At 42.7% G+C, this 13995-nt stretch overlaps 1 protein-coding gene across 1 annotated transcript in view; it reads right to left on the bottom strand.

Moving 5' to 3' along the window:
* Positions 1–625: 625 nt before the first annotated feature.
* CPA4 (carboxypeptidase A4) overlaps positions 626–13995 on the bottom strand; it is a 35836-nt gene continuing 22466 nt past the window's right edge. The window contains 5 exon segments of the mRNA XM_082399269.1: positions 626–6697; positions 10704–10788; positions 11725–11784; positions 11895–12094; positions 13523–13613. Coding sequence (XP_082255395.1) covers positions 6510–6697; positions 10704–10788; positions 11725–11784; positions 11895–12094; positions 13523–13613 — 624 coding nt within the window. The 3' untranslated portion in view covers positions 626–6509.

Raw genomic sequence — 13995 nt, 5'->3', positions numbered from 1 at the left:
CTAGGGAGAACAGTATGGAGGTTCCTTAAAAAACTAAAAATAGAACTACCATATGACCCAGCAATCCCACTACTGGGCACATACTCTGAGAAAACCATAATTCATAAAGATACATGTACCACAATGTTCATTGCGGCACTACTTACAATAGACAGGACATGGAAGCAACCTAAATGTCCATCGACAGATGAATGGATAAAGAAGATGTGGCACATATATACAATGGAATATTACTCAGCCATAAAAAGGAATGAAATTGAGTTATTTGTGATGAGGTAGATGGACTTAGAGTCTGTCATACAGAGTGAAGTAAGTCAGAAAGAGAAAAACAAATACCATATGCTAACACACATACATGGAATCTAAAAATGGTACCAATGAACCTAGTGGCAGGGCAGGAATAAAGATGCAGACGTAGAAAACGGACTTGAGGACTCGTGGGGGGGGGAAGGGGAAGCTGGGACAAAGTGAGAGAGTAGTAGCATTGACATATATACACTACCAAATGTAAAATAGATAGTGGGAAGCTGCTGCATAGCACAAGGAGATCAGCTTGATGCTTTGTGACAACCTAGAGGGGCGGGATAGGGACGGTGGGAGGGAGGCTCAAGAGGGAGGGGATATGGCAATATATATATATATACTTATAGCTGATTCACTTTGTTGTACAGCACAGACTAACACAACATTGTAAAGCGATTACACTCCAATAAAGATATAAAAAAAATTTTTTTTAAGATTCTTCATAGCTGTTCTTAAGATAGTGACATAAAAGAAGTGCAATCTACATAGGACCTTCCAAAACTGGAACATACCCTCAACTTCACCCAAAATAGACTTATAGCAGGCAGGGCCTTCCCAGCACCTGTAGAAATCAATGGTGACCCTATACACTTGACACAGTTGTGCTTGGAAGCTGGACCTGTGAAGGTTTCAGGCCAGGTTCCTTTGATTAATCCAGTAAAAGGGCATCAATATTTGTTTAACATAGGAAAGCTCCCAAAGAACCCCAATATTTCAAAACCCAAATGATACTCAAAATGACAACATCCAACTAGTGCTTTTCTGTGAACTGTTGAGATCTTTAAGTCTCAAGATAAGTCTAAAGAAAACAAGGCTTCTATGGGACTTCCCTGGCGGTCCAGTGGCTAAGACTCTGCGCGTGCAATGCAGGGGGCGAGGGTTTGATCCCTGGTTAGGGAACTAAGATCCCACATGCTATGCAGCACGGCCAAAATAAAATAAAATAAGGCTTCTAATAAGGGAAAATGCCAATGTCCTGATTCATAAATGAATTTTCACCACTTGGTGAGAATAATAATTCAAGCTAACACATACTGAGTACTTCTACTTCCAGGTAAGGTGCTGAGGACTTTAATACATTAGCTTACTGAATTCTCTTGATAAGCTGTTGTAAGTATAGTCACTATTCTCATCTTAAAGATAAGGAAACTAGGGCTCCCAGAGGTTATATCATGGCCCAAGGTCACATGGCTGAGTTGGGCTATTTGGCTGCCCCTCACCACGTGTAACTCAGACAGAAGTGGATGTGGTCTGCCTTTCAGTCCCCAGGTGGCTGCAGTTCAATGAGTGGCTCTGGTTTCAAGTAGGCAGCACATGGATGACAGCTAATCCCATCTACAGCCATGGACAGTATCCCTCACCCTACCAGTTACTTCACAGAAGGTCTTCTTTTTGTCCCCAACAGGACTGGGTGTAAGACCTGGAAATGGCTCAGCATGCCCCCTCCCCAGTACTTCGAAAAAGAGAATCTAAAATACTTTATTCCATTATCAATGGATTATCCCTTTTCCATCCTATTTAGTGTCCTTAATAGTGGAAAATTCCATGGAGACTGGTTTGATGAGGTACAAGAGCCTTTCCAACTGAAGTGTGTTTCAGAAATTTAAGTTGTGTCCATGAATGTTTATGACTTAGATCTTCTCTTTTTCAGTGGGGTCTTCACTTAGAGGACAGAAGATATTATTTGTCTTGGGCAAGAAACCTATTGCTCTTGAGATTTTCCACCTGTAAAATGGGGATAATAACATTTAGCCCACATTTTCCACATGGTTTTGGGGAGTATAAAAAGAATGCAAAAAAGAGAGGTAAGAAGACTTTTATAATACAAGCCAGATGCCATCTTCTCTAACATTTCCAATCTAGAGGCCCCACCACCACCCATCACTCTCCTGACAGCAGCCAGTTTTCTTTTATTTATAGCAGCTCTCATTACCCAAATTAAAATTTTTATTTAATTGTTTACTTGAGAACTTCCTGTGTCTCCAAATACAATGAAATTCCATGCAAGAAAGGATTTTGTCTCCTTGTTTGTCATTGCATTGCCAGCATCTAAAACTGTCCCTGGCAGACATTAGACTCTCAATACATGCATGTTGAATAGTAAAACCTTTTTTAAAAAATATCTATATCTTTGTTAACATTTTTAAAAATTGGATTTCAGGTCCATAGAAATAGATTAAGTATAATCCTTGGTTAATGGCACGACTTCTTTGGTTATTTATTTAGCTGTTGAATTAGGTTTTTTCCCTGAAAAAAAAAAAGAAACATAACCTAAAACAAAAGCTAAGGTCCTTCATTTCACCATAGGGCCTTGACCCTTATCTCACCTCTGAGTCTCTCCCCATCTAAGGTAATCATCATTCAGAATCCCAGGTTCTTCATTTCCCTAGAAGTAGAGCCTGAGATGGGATTCTTGCTTAGGTGATTTACTGAGGGAGTTCTCAGGAGAAGGGGAGTTTGGGAAGCAGGGAGGGACAGGGGGAAAAAAAGCTAAGCAAGGATATGGAATCTGCTGGAGGCTGGATTCAGAGCTGTCAAGCATACACTGAACCACAGCATTCAATCTACCGTGAAGTAAAAGACTAGCTGTTTGTACCCCGAGTCAGGCAGTCATTGGCTGACGTGTGGGGAGGTGATAAAGAGAAAGCAGGTGCATGGCTTCCTAGGTAAGGCAGGCCCCATTTGGCTAAGGACAATTCTCCAGAGAAGGATGGGGCCTTGAGCTGTGGATAGGCAACACTCCTAGCAGCTGCGGATGAGTGCACTTGACTGGAAAAAGGGGTCTGAGCATGCCTACTATACCTTGCTTCCCTTCCCTCAACCCTTTTTACTGAGTTATAGCTGATTTACAATATTATATGTTTTAGGTGTACAACAAAGTGATTCATAATTTTTAAAGATTATACTCCATTTATATTTATTATAAAATATTGGCTATATTCCCTGTGTTGCACAATATATCCTCGTAGCTCATTTATTTTATACATAGTAGTTTGTACCTCTTAATCCCCTACCCCTATCTTGTCCCTTCCCTCTTCCCTCTTCCCTCTTCCCTCTCCCCACTGTTAACCACTGGTTTGTTTTCTATATCTGTGAGTCTGTTCTTTTTTGTTATATTCACTAGTTTGTTTTATTTTTCAGATTCCACATATAAGTGATAACATACAGTATTTGTCTTTCTCTGTCTGACTTATTTCACTATTGCTTCCCTTTTTTACACAGTTTTATCAAATTTTATGCCTTCCTTATAAGTGTATGTGTATATATAAATTATATATATATATATATATGTATTTTCCCAGTTATTTGGAACTTTCTAGAAAGGAAATCACACTAAATTTTGTTTTGACTGTAGTATAATATTTCAGTATGTGAAAATACCATACTTATTCACCCATTCTCCCACTGGTGGACTTTTAAGTTGTTTTTAGGTTTTTGCTATTATGAACAGTGTTGCTGTGAACATTCTCATTTATGTCTCCTGTTGAATACTACAAGAATTTCTTGGGTTTATGCCTGGGGTGGAATAGGTGGATCATAAAGTATGAACTTTAGAAGATAATGCCCAACTATTTTCCAAAGTGATTTTACTAAGTCACACACCGACCAATAATGTATAAAAGATCCTATTATCTACCTCCTCTCCAACTTTTTTTTTTAATAGATCTTTATTGGAGTATAATTACTTCACAATACTGTGTTAGTTTCTGTTGCACAACAAAGTGAATCAGCCATATACATACACATGTCCCCATATCCCCTCCCTCTTGAGCCTCCCTCCCACCCTCCCTATCCCACCCCTCTAGGTCATTGCAAAACACCTAGCCGATCTCCCCGTGCTTTGCTGCTGCTTCCCACCAGCCAACTATTTTACATTCGGTAGTGTATGTATGTCGATGCTACTCTCACTTCGCCCCAGCTTCACCCTCTCCAACTTTTTGACTTATGTAAATTGAATGAGTTTAAAATGGCATTTCATTTTGGTCTTGATTTGTACATCTTCCATCAGTAATCATCTCTTCCTGTTTTTATCAAAATACTTGTTACCTCTTAAGTGAAATGCTTGCTCATATCTTTTGTCCATTTTTCTATCAGATTATTTGTTCTTTTCTTACTGATGTGTAGGAGTTCTTTGCATCTCCTTCATCTGTTGAGTGTATTATGAATGTTGTGACTATCTTCTCCTAGTTTGCAACTTTTCTCTCTTCATGGTGTCTTTTAATTAATAGCTCTTAATTTTATTATAGTCACAGATATTCTTTTATGGCTTTTTAATGCCTTGCTAATAAATCTTTCTCTTAAGGAATCTAAAGGACAATCTCAATCTTGGGGGTGGGCAGGGGGGTTCCACAAATAGAGCCAGGTTACAGGCGAGACACAGAGGCAAGCATTGTCAGGTCTACTGAGGCATTGTCTGGTCTGAGGCAGCCCTGACTAGCCAGCACAAGCGACCAGCTGGCTGGCAGGTGTGTTCTGGTTATAGAATTGGATGTATCATGCTATTAGAGCTGGATACCATTAAAAATTCTAATCATAGACTGTAATTAACTTTCCTTGCCCTGACGCCCTGCTCACTAAACAACCTACTGATTATAATTTGGCTTCCCATGTATCTTTGCCTACAGGGAGAGAATGTACTGTTCAGGCCGACGTGAGGATCCAATCCACTAAACAGTTACATGCCATGATGTAAGTTAATAAATTCGTATTCTGATTTTATCATCTGCCTCATCTGAGCCCTGTAGGCGTGAGTCAGCATCCCCAAGTCTAATCAATATGGATACAGAGAATATCAAGCCTCTGAGCTGAAAAACTAAGAACTAGACCCAGGACCAGAGCGAAATCACCAAGGTAACATTACCCTGGAGGCCCCTCGGCCTGATGGAGAAGGCCTTCCTACATGTCATGTGATGTAGACAGGGATTAAAACTGACTTTTGACATTATAAAGAGCTGCATATTCAAAACCATGGCTTGGTTCCATTCAGGTGAAGGCGAAGAATAGAGGATGATCAGGAGACTCATATTGAATATTTATTGGCTTATGAGCACACACCAGATGCTGCACAAATCCTAGGCAGAAGGATAAGATTTACAGACATGTTTGAAAAAGGCAAATTAAAAAAAAAAAAAGAATAAAGAAAAAAGGCAGATGGTACATGCTAAGGAGGAATGTAGCAAGAGGAGCCTGACTGATGAATCCTTGCTCCACCTTGGTACTCATGGTCCAGGATGCAAAATAGAAAAAGGCAACTTTAAAGACCAAAAACAAAAACCAGGAGAAGAAAACACAAGGTACACCAGAGAACAAATTGTAGTGTGCCGGGGCAGGGAGATTACCCAGGCTGGAGGAGTGATTTAGGACCAGTAGGGTGAGAGAAAGATCTTTGAACTAAGTTCAAAAGGCAAAGTAGAGGGGAGCCCATTAGGACAGATAGGGATAATTTAGCAATCCTGCTATTAGATCACCACTTCATCCAGGGTTTCTGAGTGAGCAGTACCTATAAAGACACAGATCCCCTTCTGGGATCCCAGTTACACTGAATAATAAAGAGAAGAATGTGATCAGAACTGTAGTATCTGGGAATTTTTGGCCCAGTGATGAGAAGTGATCCTCTACTTTGTATTCAGACTAAGAATAAATAAACAAAAACAGAAAAGGGGGATGACCTATACTCATGACCCTTCGGGATTTATTTTTCAAAGAAAAATATGTTCAAGAAAGGTGAGATGTATTGAAGGAAATTATGCGTCATCTTCGAGACCAATCTAAAAGACAAACATTAGCTCCCACAGCACTTCCCTTGGGGCCCCCACCAGAGCAAGGTCATGGGCGTGGCTAGATTGGATGAGGCTACAGAACCATTTCACATATCCTTTTATTCTAAAAATGAGGTAGAGACAGGCCACCCAGGAAGGGTTGATCCCAAGTGTGGCCTGCCCACCCAGCTATGTGGAAGGAAAGGCATACAAAGGGCTCAGTGAAACAGCAGGACCAAAATACAGCAGGGTGGCAGAAGTGCTTCTCTAAGCACACCACCAGAATGCACAAACTTCAAGGAAGGGGGCTGGAGAGGGGCTGACCTGTGTTCTCTACAAAGCCAGAGGGCTCTGACTCACATGTGAAGGAATAAGCTCCCTTTAATACTGGCCTCAGTGTGTGTGTGTACATGTGGATAAATAAATGTAGACAGAGCGGGCTCTCTTCTAGGAGAGGTTGTCCCACACATGCTCCATGATGGTCTTCAGCCCCAGCCAGGTCTCCTCTGTAGTGGGGATGATCTGGTTGGCTGGCAGGAAGAAGCCATAGTGCCCAATATCTCTCAACTCAAAAGTGAATGCATACTTGATGCCATTATCATATGCCCAGTCAACACTGCTGCCACTAGCTGGATCTGTTAAGTCAAAAGAGAAAACACCTTTGAAGCCTAGTTCCTTTCAGGATTAGATGGGAAGGGGCCTGGAGCTCTGCCCACCTGTGGTTCCTTAGGGATCTACAGTTATTTCTAAAAGTCATCAGGCCTACAGCACATAAACACTGGCCTGATCCCTATGTCTCAGACTGTCCTGCACCATGAGGGTCTTCACTAGTCTCAATCCAAGAGATTTTAAATCCTCATTTCCATCTTGTCACCAACTCACTGTGTAGACTCCTTCAGGTCACTGGAAGCAAATCTTTAGAGAGTGTGGCAGGCAGCCTCCAAGATAGCCACGATGATCCTTGTCTCCTGGTATTCACATCCTTGTGTTGTGCCCTCCTACACTGGACAGGGCCAACTTGACCTGTTTTTCAGGAGACTGCAGAAATGAAAGTGCGTGCCCTTCAAAGCTAGGTGATAAATATCATGGCTTCTGCCTTGCTCTCTCTTGGATCACTGGCTCTGGGGAGCCAGCTGTCATGTTGTAAGGACACTCAAGCAGCCCTATAAAGAGGTCTATGTGGTGAAGAACTCACTGCCAGTAATTAGCCCTCACTTGCCAGGCATCTGAGTGAGCCATCTGAGAAGAAGATCCTCCAGCCCCATCAAGCCTCTAGATGACTGTAGCCCTGGAAGACACCTTAAGTGCAACATCCTGAGAGTCCCTGAGCCAGAGCCACCCAGATAAGAAGCTCCTGAGTTCCTGACCCACAGAAACTGTGTAAGAAAATTAATGTTTATTGTTTTAAGCTGTTAAATTTTAGGATAGTTTTTTACATCTCAAGAGATAACTGATACACAGAAAGAAGCACAGCCCTTGGGACTTCCCTTTGCCGAAAGGCAAGAGGCCTGTTTTCCTGCTTCTTCCAGTCAAACTCTACCAGAGAAGAAACTGGTTAAAAGTGCAAAGTGTAGATGATACTGAATAATAAAATAACAATGTAATAGCAGCTATCATTTGTTGAACATCTACCATGAGCCAGTCATCATACCGTAAAGTTTACATTTATGATCTCATTTAATCTTTAAGAAGCCAGTGAGATAGGTAATACTGTCCTTGTTTTTCAGATGAGAAAATCCAGGTTCAGAATGAATAATTTATCTAAGAAAATATAGATGGAAAATGGCAAGGCTGGAATTTAAACCCAATCCATCTGATGACAAAGCCCATGCTTTCTTCAACCGACTTGGGGTCCATTTATTATATAATATATATGTCTGTTAAATGAAAATATGGGTCCCTTTGTTTTTCCACTGTTCCTAAGGGTTGTTTCTCATGATACTATTTGTGATTTTCTAGAGATGCTGCTTCTGCTGCAATTACATGCTCCCAGAGGTTGTGGAACAGGCTCTCCTATACTCTCTGAAATTCTTATGTAATTCCCACAGCCTTTCTCTATACTGAGAAAAATGCTGAATAAAAAAACAGGCAATGGCACCAGAAGTTTCTAGAAGTTATTTACATGGCAAGCTCAAGTATTTCAGAACAGATTTTAAATTCAGGAAGGGGCCAAGAAGACCTCTGCTGAGCAAAGTGATCAGGTTCATGAACTTCACTTTACTTGGGTCCCTGCTAAGTCTACCTACTCTTTTTTTTTAAAAAAGCACATATGGGGGACTTCCCTGGTGGCACAGTGGTTAAGAATCCGCCTGCCAATGCAGGGGACATGGGTTCGAGCCCTGGTCCGGGAAGATCCTACATGCCATGGAGCAACTAAGTCCCTGCACCACAACTACTAAGTCCGCGTGCATAGAGCCCGTGCTCCGCAACAAGAGAAGCCACCGCAATGAGAAGCCCACGCACTGCAACAAAGAGTAGCCCCCTCTCGCCGCAACTAGAGAAAGCCCATGCACAGCAACGAAGACCCAAATGCAGCCATAAATAAATAAGTAAATAAATAAATTTATAAAAAAAGAAAAAACACATATGGGAACATACTAATAACACTGTTCTGTACACTGTATTTTTCAATTAACATTTGAAGATTATTCCCTATTAGCACATACAGATCCACCTCACTCATTTAAGGGCTGCATAGTGTTTCATTGCGGTAATGCACCAAATGTGTTTTTATCCAGCACTCTACTGATGAACATTTAGTTGCTTACCAGTCTTTTGTGACTATAAACAATGCTGTCATGAACATCCTTAATACTCACAATCTATCCATGAGCTAAACGAGCCCAATGAACTTGTTTCCAAGCCCTTAGTAGATCAGAATCAGTGAAGAGGAGGGGAAAGGGTTGCTAGAGGAAGGTGGCCTGAGGAAGGAGACATGAAAACTCTAAAAAGCAGACACAAGAGTTAAAGAAGAAAAACAGGCTGCGCTGTTCAGCAAAAGGATTGAACAGTCCAGTACAGCACAGAAGGGCTTCAAGATACAACAACTGACATTCAGAAGGCCACTCAGTCATGAAGAAAGGAGCTTAAGTCTCTTCTACATACTCTGTTTAAGAAGGCAGGAAAAAAAAAAAAAAAAGAAGGCAGGAAAGTGTGAAAACCCATTTTAGAATTATTTTCATCTAAAATGATTAATCTAAGGAAAAGTTCAGCACTTGAAGGGACAAATGTCAACTACTTATATAACACATACCATAACCCAGGGAGTTAGAGTGTTTTTATATAAAAATTGGTTTCATTTTGGGGAAGAAAGGAGGGCAGACAAAGCCTATAAAAATTACGGAAGATGGGCTCTTGAAAGAGGTAGGAAATATTATGTATCCTGGACAATGCTCAGGAGACCCTTTCTCCTCTTCTGCTGGAGGAATCTGATGAGTATCTCTTAATTTTGGCACAGCTTATGCTGGGGAGAAGAATGTTTTTGACATGGGAAGAAAAGGCCATTCTTTAAACTGGCATCTGACCCAAAAGCCAGGACCCTGGTGACCCGCAAAGATCTTTTGAGAGGACCTCCTCAGAAGGCTCCTGCCAAGTTCCTTTAGCTCTCTCTGGTGTAGGACTCAGTTCTGACTAATTAGAGGGTGGAGAACCTCTCCTGATGTGTTTGTTCTCTGAGGAGCTCCCATTCAACAACACTAGTAATAATAAACCATGAGTAATTACTGGATTGTTGCTGCAATTAGCAACACAACCACCAGCATCATGCTGAGTGCTTTATGCAGCTTGGGGGCATGTGAAACACAGACAAGAGTGCTGAGATCAGAGTACAGAGGAGGACCCAAGAGGTGGGTTGGAGAATCTTCGCAGAAGAGGAAGACTGAGGGGAACAGCTAGTTGAGGGCTAAGTAGGTAGGACAGGAGAGCAAGTTACAGTATGGAAAAGGAAAGAATTATCAACAAGTTTGCAGGGGCTTTGAGGTGGACCAACTATTGGAAAACTATTTACAGAAGAGGCACAGGAGGGGAAAAGAAGCGCACTTGCTTAAAAGGAGCTTTGCTCCCCACATTTTTTGTTTCTGTTTCCCATTTATAGCTAGGGCCTTGCAGAATAATCATATCCTTCAATTTGATCTAAAAATTTAAAGATCAGACTCACAGAATAAGGGAACTGGAAGGATCTCAGCAGGAATAGAGTGAAATGCTCAGATGAAACACGTCAGTGAGAAACCAAAACAAGGGTATTTCCTCAAATTGGAGTTGAGTTGTAGGTGATGGGCCTCAAGACCATCTTCAGGTCTGAAGTCTTGGTAGAGTTTTTGTTTTTGTTTTTGTTTTTTCAGCTCAATGCTAATGATTGTCGGGGGGAACCCCTAACCTAAGCCTGTTATGCTCAACACGTGTTCATTTTGGACAGGAAGGTGAGGGGGTCCCCTCTACCCGCCGTACCACCACCTCAGTTTGATGAAGATGGCCGCACGCAACAGCTACCATCACACAGACTTGACATAAATTCAGCCTATCATTAGCAACAAAAAAAAAGACTACAACGTAGGAAGGCTGACTTGCAGCTCTTCTCCCGCTCCATTTCAAGTGTCCTCTCAAAGCATTTCCTTATAACCAATAAACTCAGTGAGTACTTACAGACAGTGGTGCAGGTAGGACACACTTGGTACTCAGTGCCTGACAGGGAAGCCAGAGCTTTGGCTACACACCTTGCCACCTCATCCTAGGAGTGGGGAAATCATCAGAGTGAGAAAGAATGGATCCCGAAGTCAGACATTCCTCAGCTGTTCTGTACTGCAGTGGTTTGAAAAATTCCCGACCCCACCCCCAATGTTCCCTCCTGGTCTCCTTCTTTCCCATCCAACCAGAGCAAAGGCCTGACTATGAAGTGAGGGAAATGGTATGGTTCCTCCAACTCCTCTTATCCTCAGTTCTTTACTTCCAGTTTGGGGCAGGGGGTAAGGAGAGAGGTGGAAGAAGACCAGATAATCATTCTGAAGCATGTATATTATAAACTCAAATTGGAGGAGCTGTATTCAAGCTCTTCACAGATCTGGAAGGCTGCTCACCAGCACATTAAAAATCTAATAAAGGCACCACCATCTTCACGTATCCTGAGGGAAGGGAATGTCATGTTCATGAACATGAGGGAAGGGCAAGTATGTTCAAGAGAAAACCTTCTAAGAGTTGGGTGTTCCCAGAGTGGAGGTGGAGACAGGGACACCATATATGGATGTGCCCTACACAGAGCACCTCCTTGAGAGCAGAATCTAGCCCACACCTGGCCAGCCCTGGGTGGGGCTGCATCTGCTGAGAGGCGTGTGAGCTAGCTGTGGCCCCGGGCAGAGGGGCACACTCAAGCAGACCAGCGTGGAGAGAGAGGCCTGCAGTCACTCTGCGGGTGCCAGCCCTACTCCAGTCAGTTCACCCTAAGTGCCTGCTCACATCCTGGGTGAGTCATTGCATGTGACACAGAGCACCCCTAGGCTGTGGCCTACATCCTACTTAAACTCTACCTTACATCAAGTGAGGAGCACCTCCCCCCTGCCCACCACAATGCTACCCACAGTTCTTGGCAAGCAGTGGGTCTGCAATACATTTTGGTCAGAAAAACAAGTGAGAAGGAAAGACAGGGTTGGGTGTGGTTCTTGGAACTCACAGCAAACACAGAAATAAGAGGCATCATCTTCTTCCTATTCCCAGTAGGCCTCATGGCACACTGCAAAGAACAGAGAGAGAACACTGGGGCTTCTTGAAATAAGCCCTGCTCCTGGACTTTGCAGCACCCAGGGGAAAAGCATGCCCAGGGCTGGATGCAGCCCCGCTTACCAGCTCATCAGCATCCGGGGCCTTTTTGACCATGTACCCACATGGATACGTCAGCAGCTGTGAGTAGCTGTGCAGGTCGATGAAGCATTTGAAATTCCCACGTTCTTGAATGAAATCTATCACCAGTTTCACCTCCACTTCTGAACTGGCGTGGGCTCCATGGTATACTTCGGAGCAAGGGTTGTCACTGGCTCCCTCTCCTGTGGGGGGTGGCCCAAGCAGAAACATTAACCCATAGGCTAAGGAAACAGAGATGCAGGATACTCTACCCAGAGGAGGGGGAGAAGGTATGGGCAGGCCATTGCTAGCTTCTCCCTGAGAATCTGGTCCATAGTGTGTGTAAATTGCGGGGAGGGTGTGGCAGTGGGGTGCTGGATCTGCCACACCTGAGCAGGAAAACTGGTAGGACTCCTCTAAATGGAGAGAGCTGACCTTGTATTGTATCACCAACAGTTGTCATAAATAATTAATATCATACTTGACAGTGAGTTGTCAATTAATAAGTATTCTAGATAATTAATATGAATACCAATTAATAATGAAAATGACTCCATTTATTCTGGTGTCAACTCATTCTCTTGGTTCAGATCTTAATGGCCAAGTGCTGCCAAAAATAATCTATTGTTGTGGCTAAAATCTCTTGATTATTTGACAGGTATTTAGAATTATTGCCTTCTGTATTACCTCACAATATAGGCCTCTAAGGTATCTGGTGTATGTGTGAAACCATCCCTGTTGTGACTTAACTTTGATGCCCTCAATTCCCACATTTGTATCAGCTCCTTTCCCACAGTCACATTATTTTTCCCCCAATGGTTTTTGTGGTATTTCTATGCAAGTAAGAGAATTAAAACCATTACATTAAAATATTACATTAAAACATTACATTAAAAACAAAACATCAGTACAGCTGAATAGTGAAAGAGAACTCTCAGGCTTTGAAATTCAAAAGTGAGTTTAGATCCTAATTCTTATCAACCATATGCTCTTGAGATGGTCTCTGAGCTTCAATTGTTTCATTTCAGATAAGAAAACTCACTCTCTAGGTCAGAAGAATAAATAATACATGGGAAGGTACCTGGCACATAGTTGGCACTATTGTGGGGATGATTTTTAAATAACTGGAACTCAGAACCCAGGACTCCTAATTCTCATTCTCTTTACATGACATCAAAGGGCTGAGGTTCTTATTTACACACCTAAGGGTAAACTGCTGTAGTTTAATCCTCACAATGTGATCTTGCCTGTTGGGGTAACGGTGCTAACTGCTCTCTTCTGAGTTGCCACCAACAGCCCTTCCACCCATCCGGTATTGCCCAGAAGCCGGGATGGCCAGGCTACAAAGCAGGCCCATGAATTTATATATCTAAGGTAGAATCGTTTTTAAAATATTAGCATTCTCTCAGGAGGACAGGAATTGTTCAGCCATTCCCTTTCAAAATTACAAATAATAATAATAATAATAGTAAAATGATACATAGAGAGAATAAGGGACTTACTTATCCAAGTTTCTCAATGAACCAGCAATGGAGCTAGCCTGGAAACCAGCTCCCTCACTGCCAGCTCAGAGGCCTGTGGACCAGGCTACCCAGGGGTAGCAGGATTTAAAAACTGTCTCCCCCACCTACCTGCAAAACTAACATTCCAATTTCTATTTGGATCGGTACCAACGCAGGAGCTTCCAGGATTTAGAGACCGTGTCTTCCTCCATAATCGGTTCGGAAAAATTCACCAAGGAAGGAACAACCTTCAGAGATGGGTCAGGGCACAGGAGAGGTGAAGGTTTTCTTTGGGGGCCTATGACGGTGATGGCACCGTAGATGGGACAAGCTGCCTGCAGCTCTGGAGGCAACTCCAGAGATCTGGAGGATCATCGGGGCTTCAGCCCTCACTAACTGCGGAGTCTCCTCTCATGCCCCAGAGAGAGGAGGCTTAGCCCTTCTGGCCCAGAGAAAAGGACCTCGCCAAAATGCCCTAATGGGACCCAGGCTGACACCATCTGAGTCCACTGAATAACTTCGGGCTTCGGTAAAAGTGGGACAAATGGACATTATGGGCCTCAGTGATCACTGATGTGATAGGAAGTGCACGGCAACTATTC

This window comes from Balaenoptera borealis (genome assembly GCF_965194805.1).
Source record: "Balaenoptera borealis genome assembly, chromosome: 7".
NCBI lineage: Eukaryota > Metazoa > Chordata > Mammalia > Artiodactyla > Balaenopteridae > Balaenoptera > Balaenoptera borealis.
The sequence above is the reverse complement of the archived record's forward strand: the minus strand, read 5'-3'. Positions and strand labels throughout refer to the sequence as shown.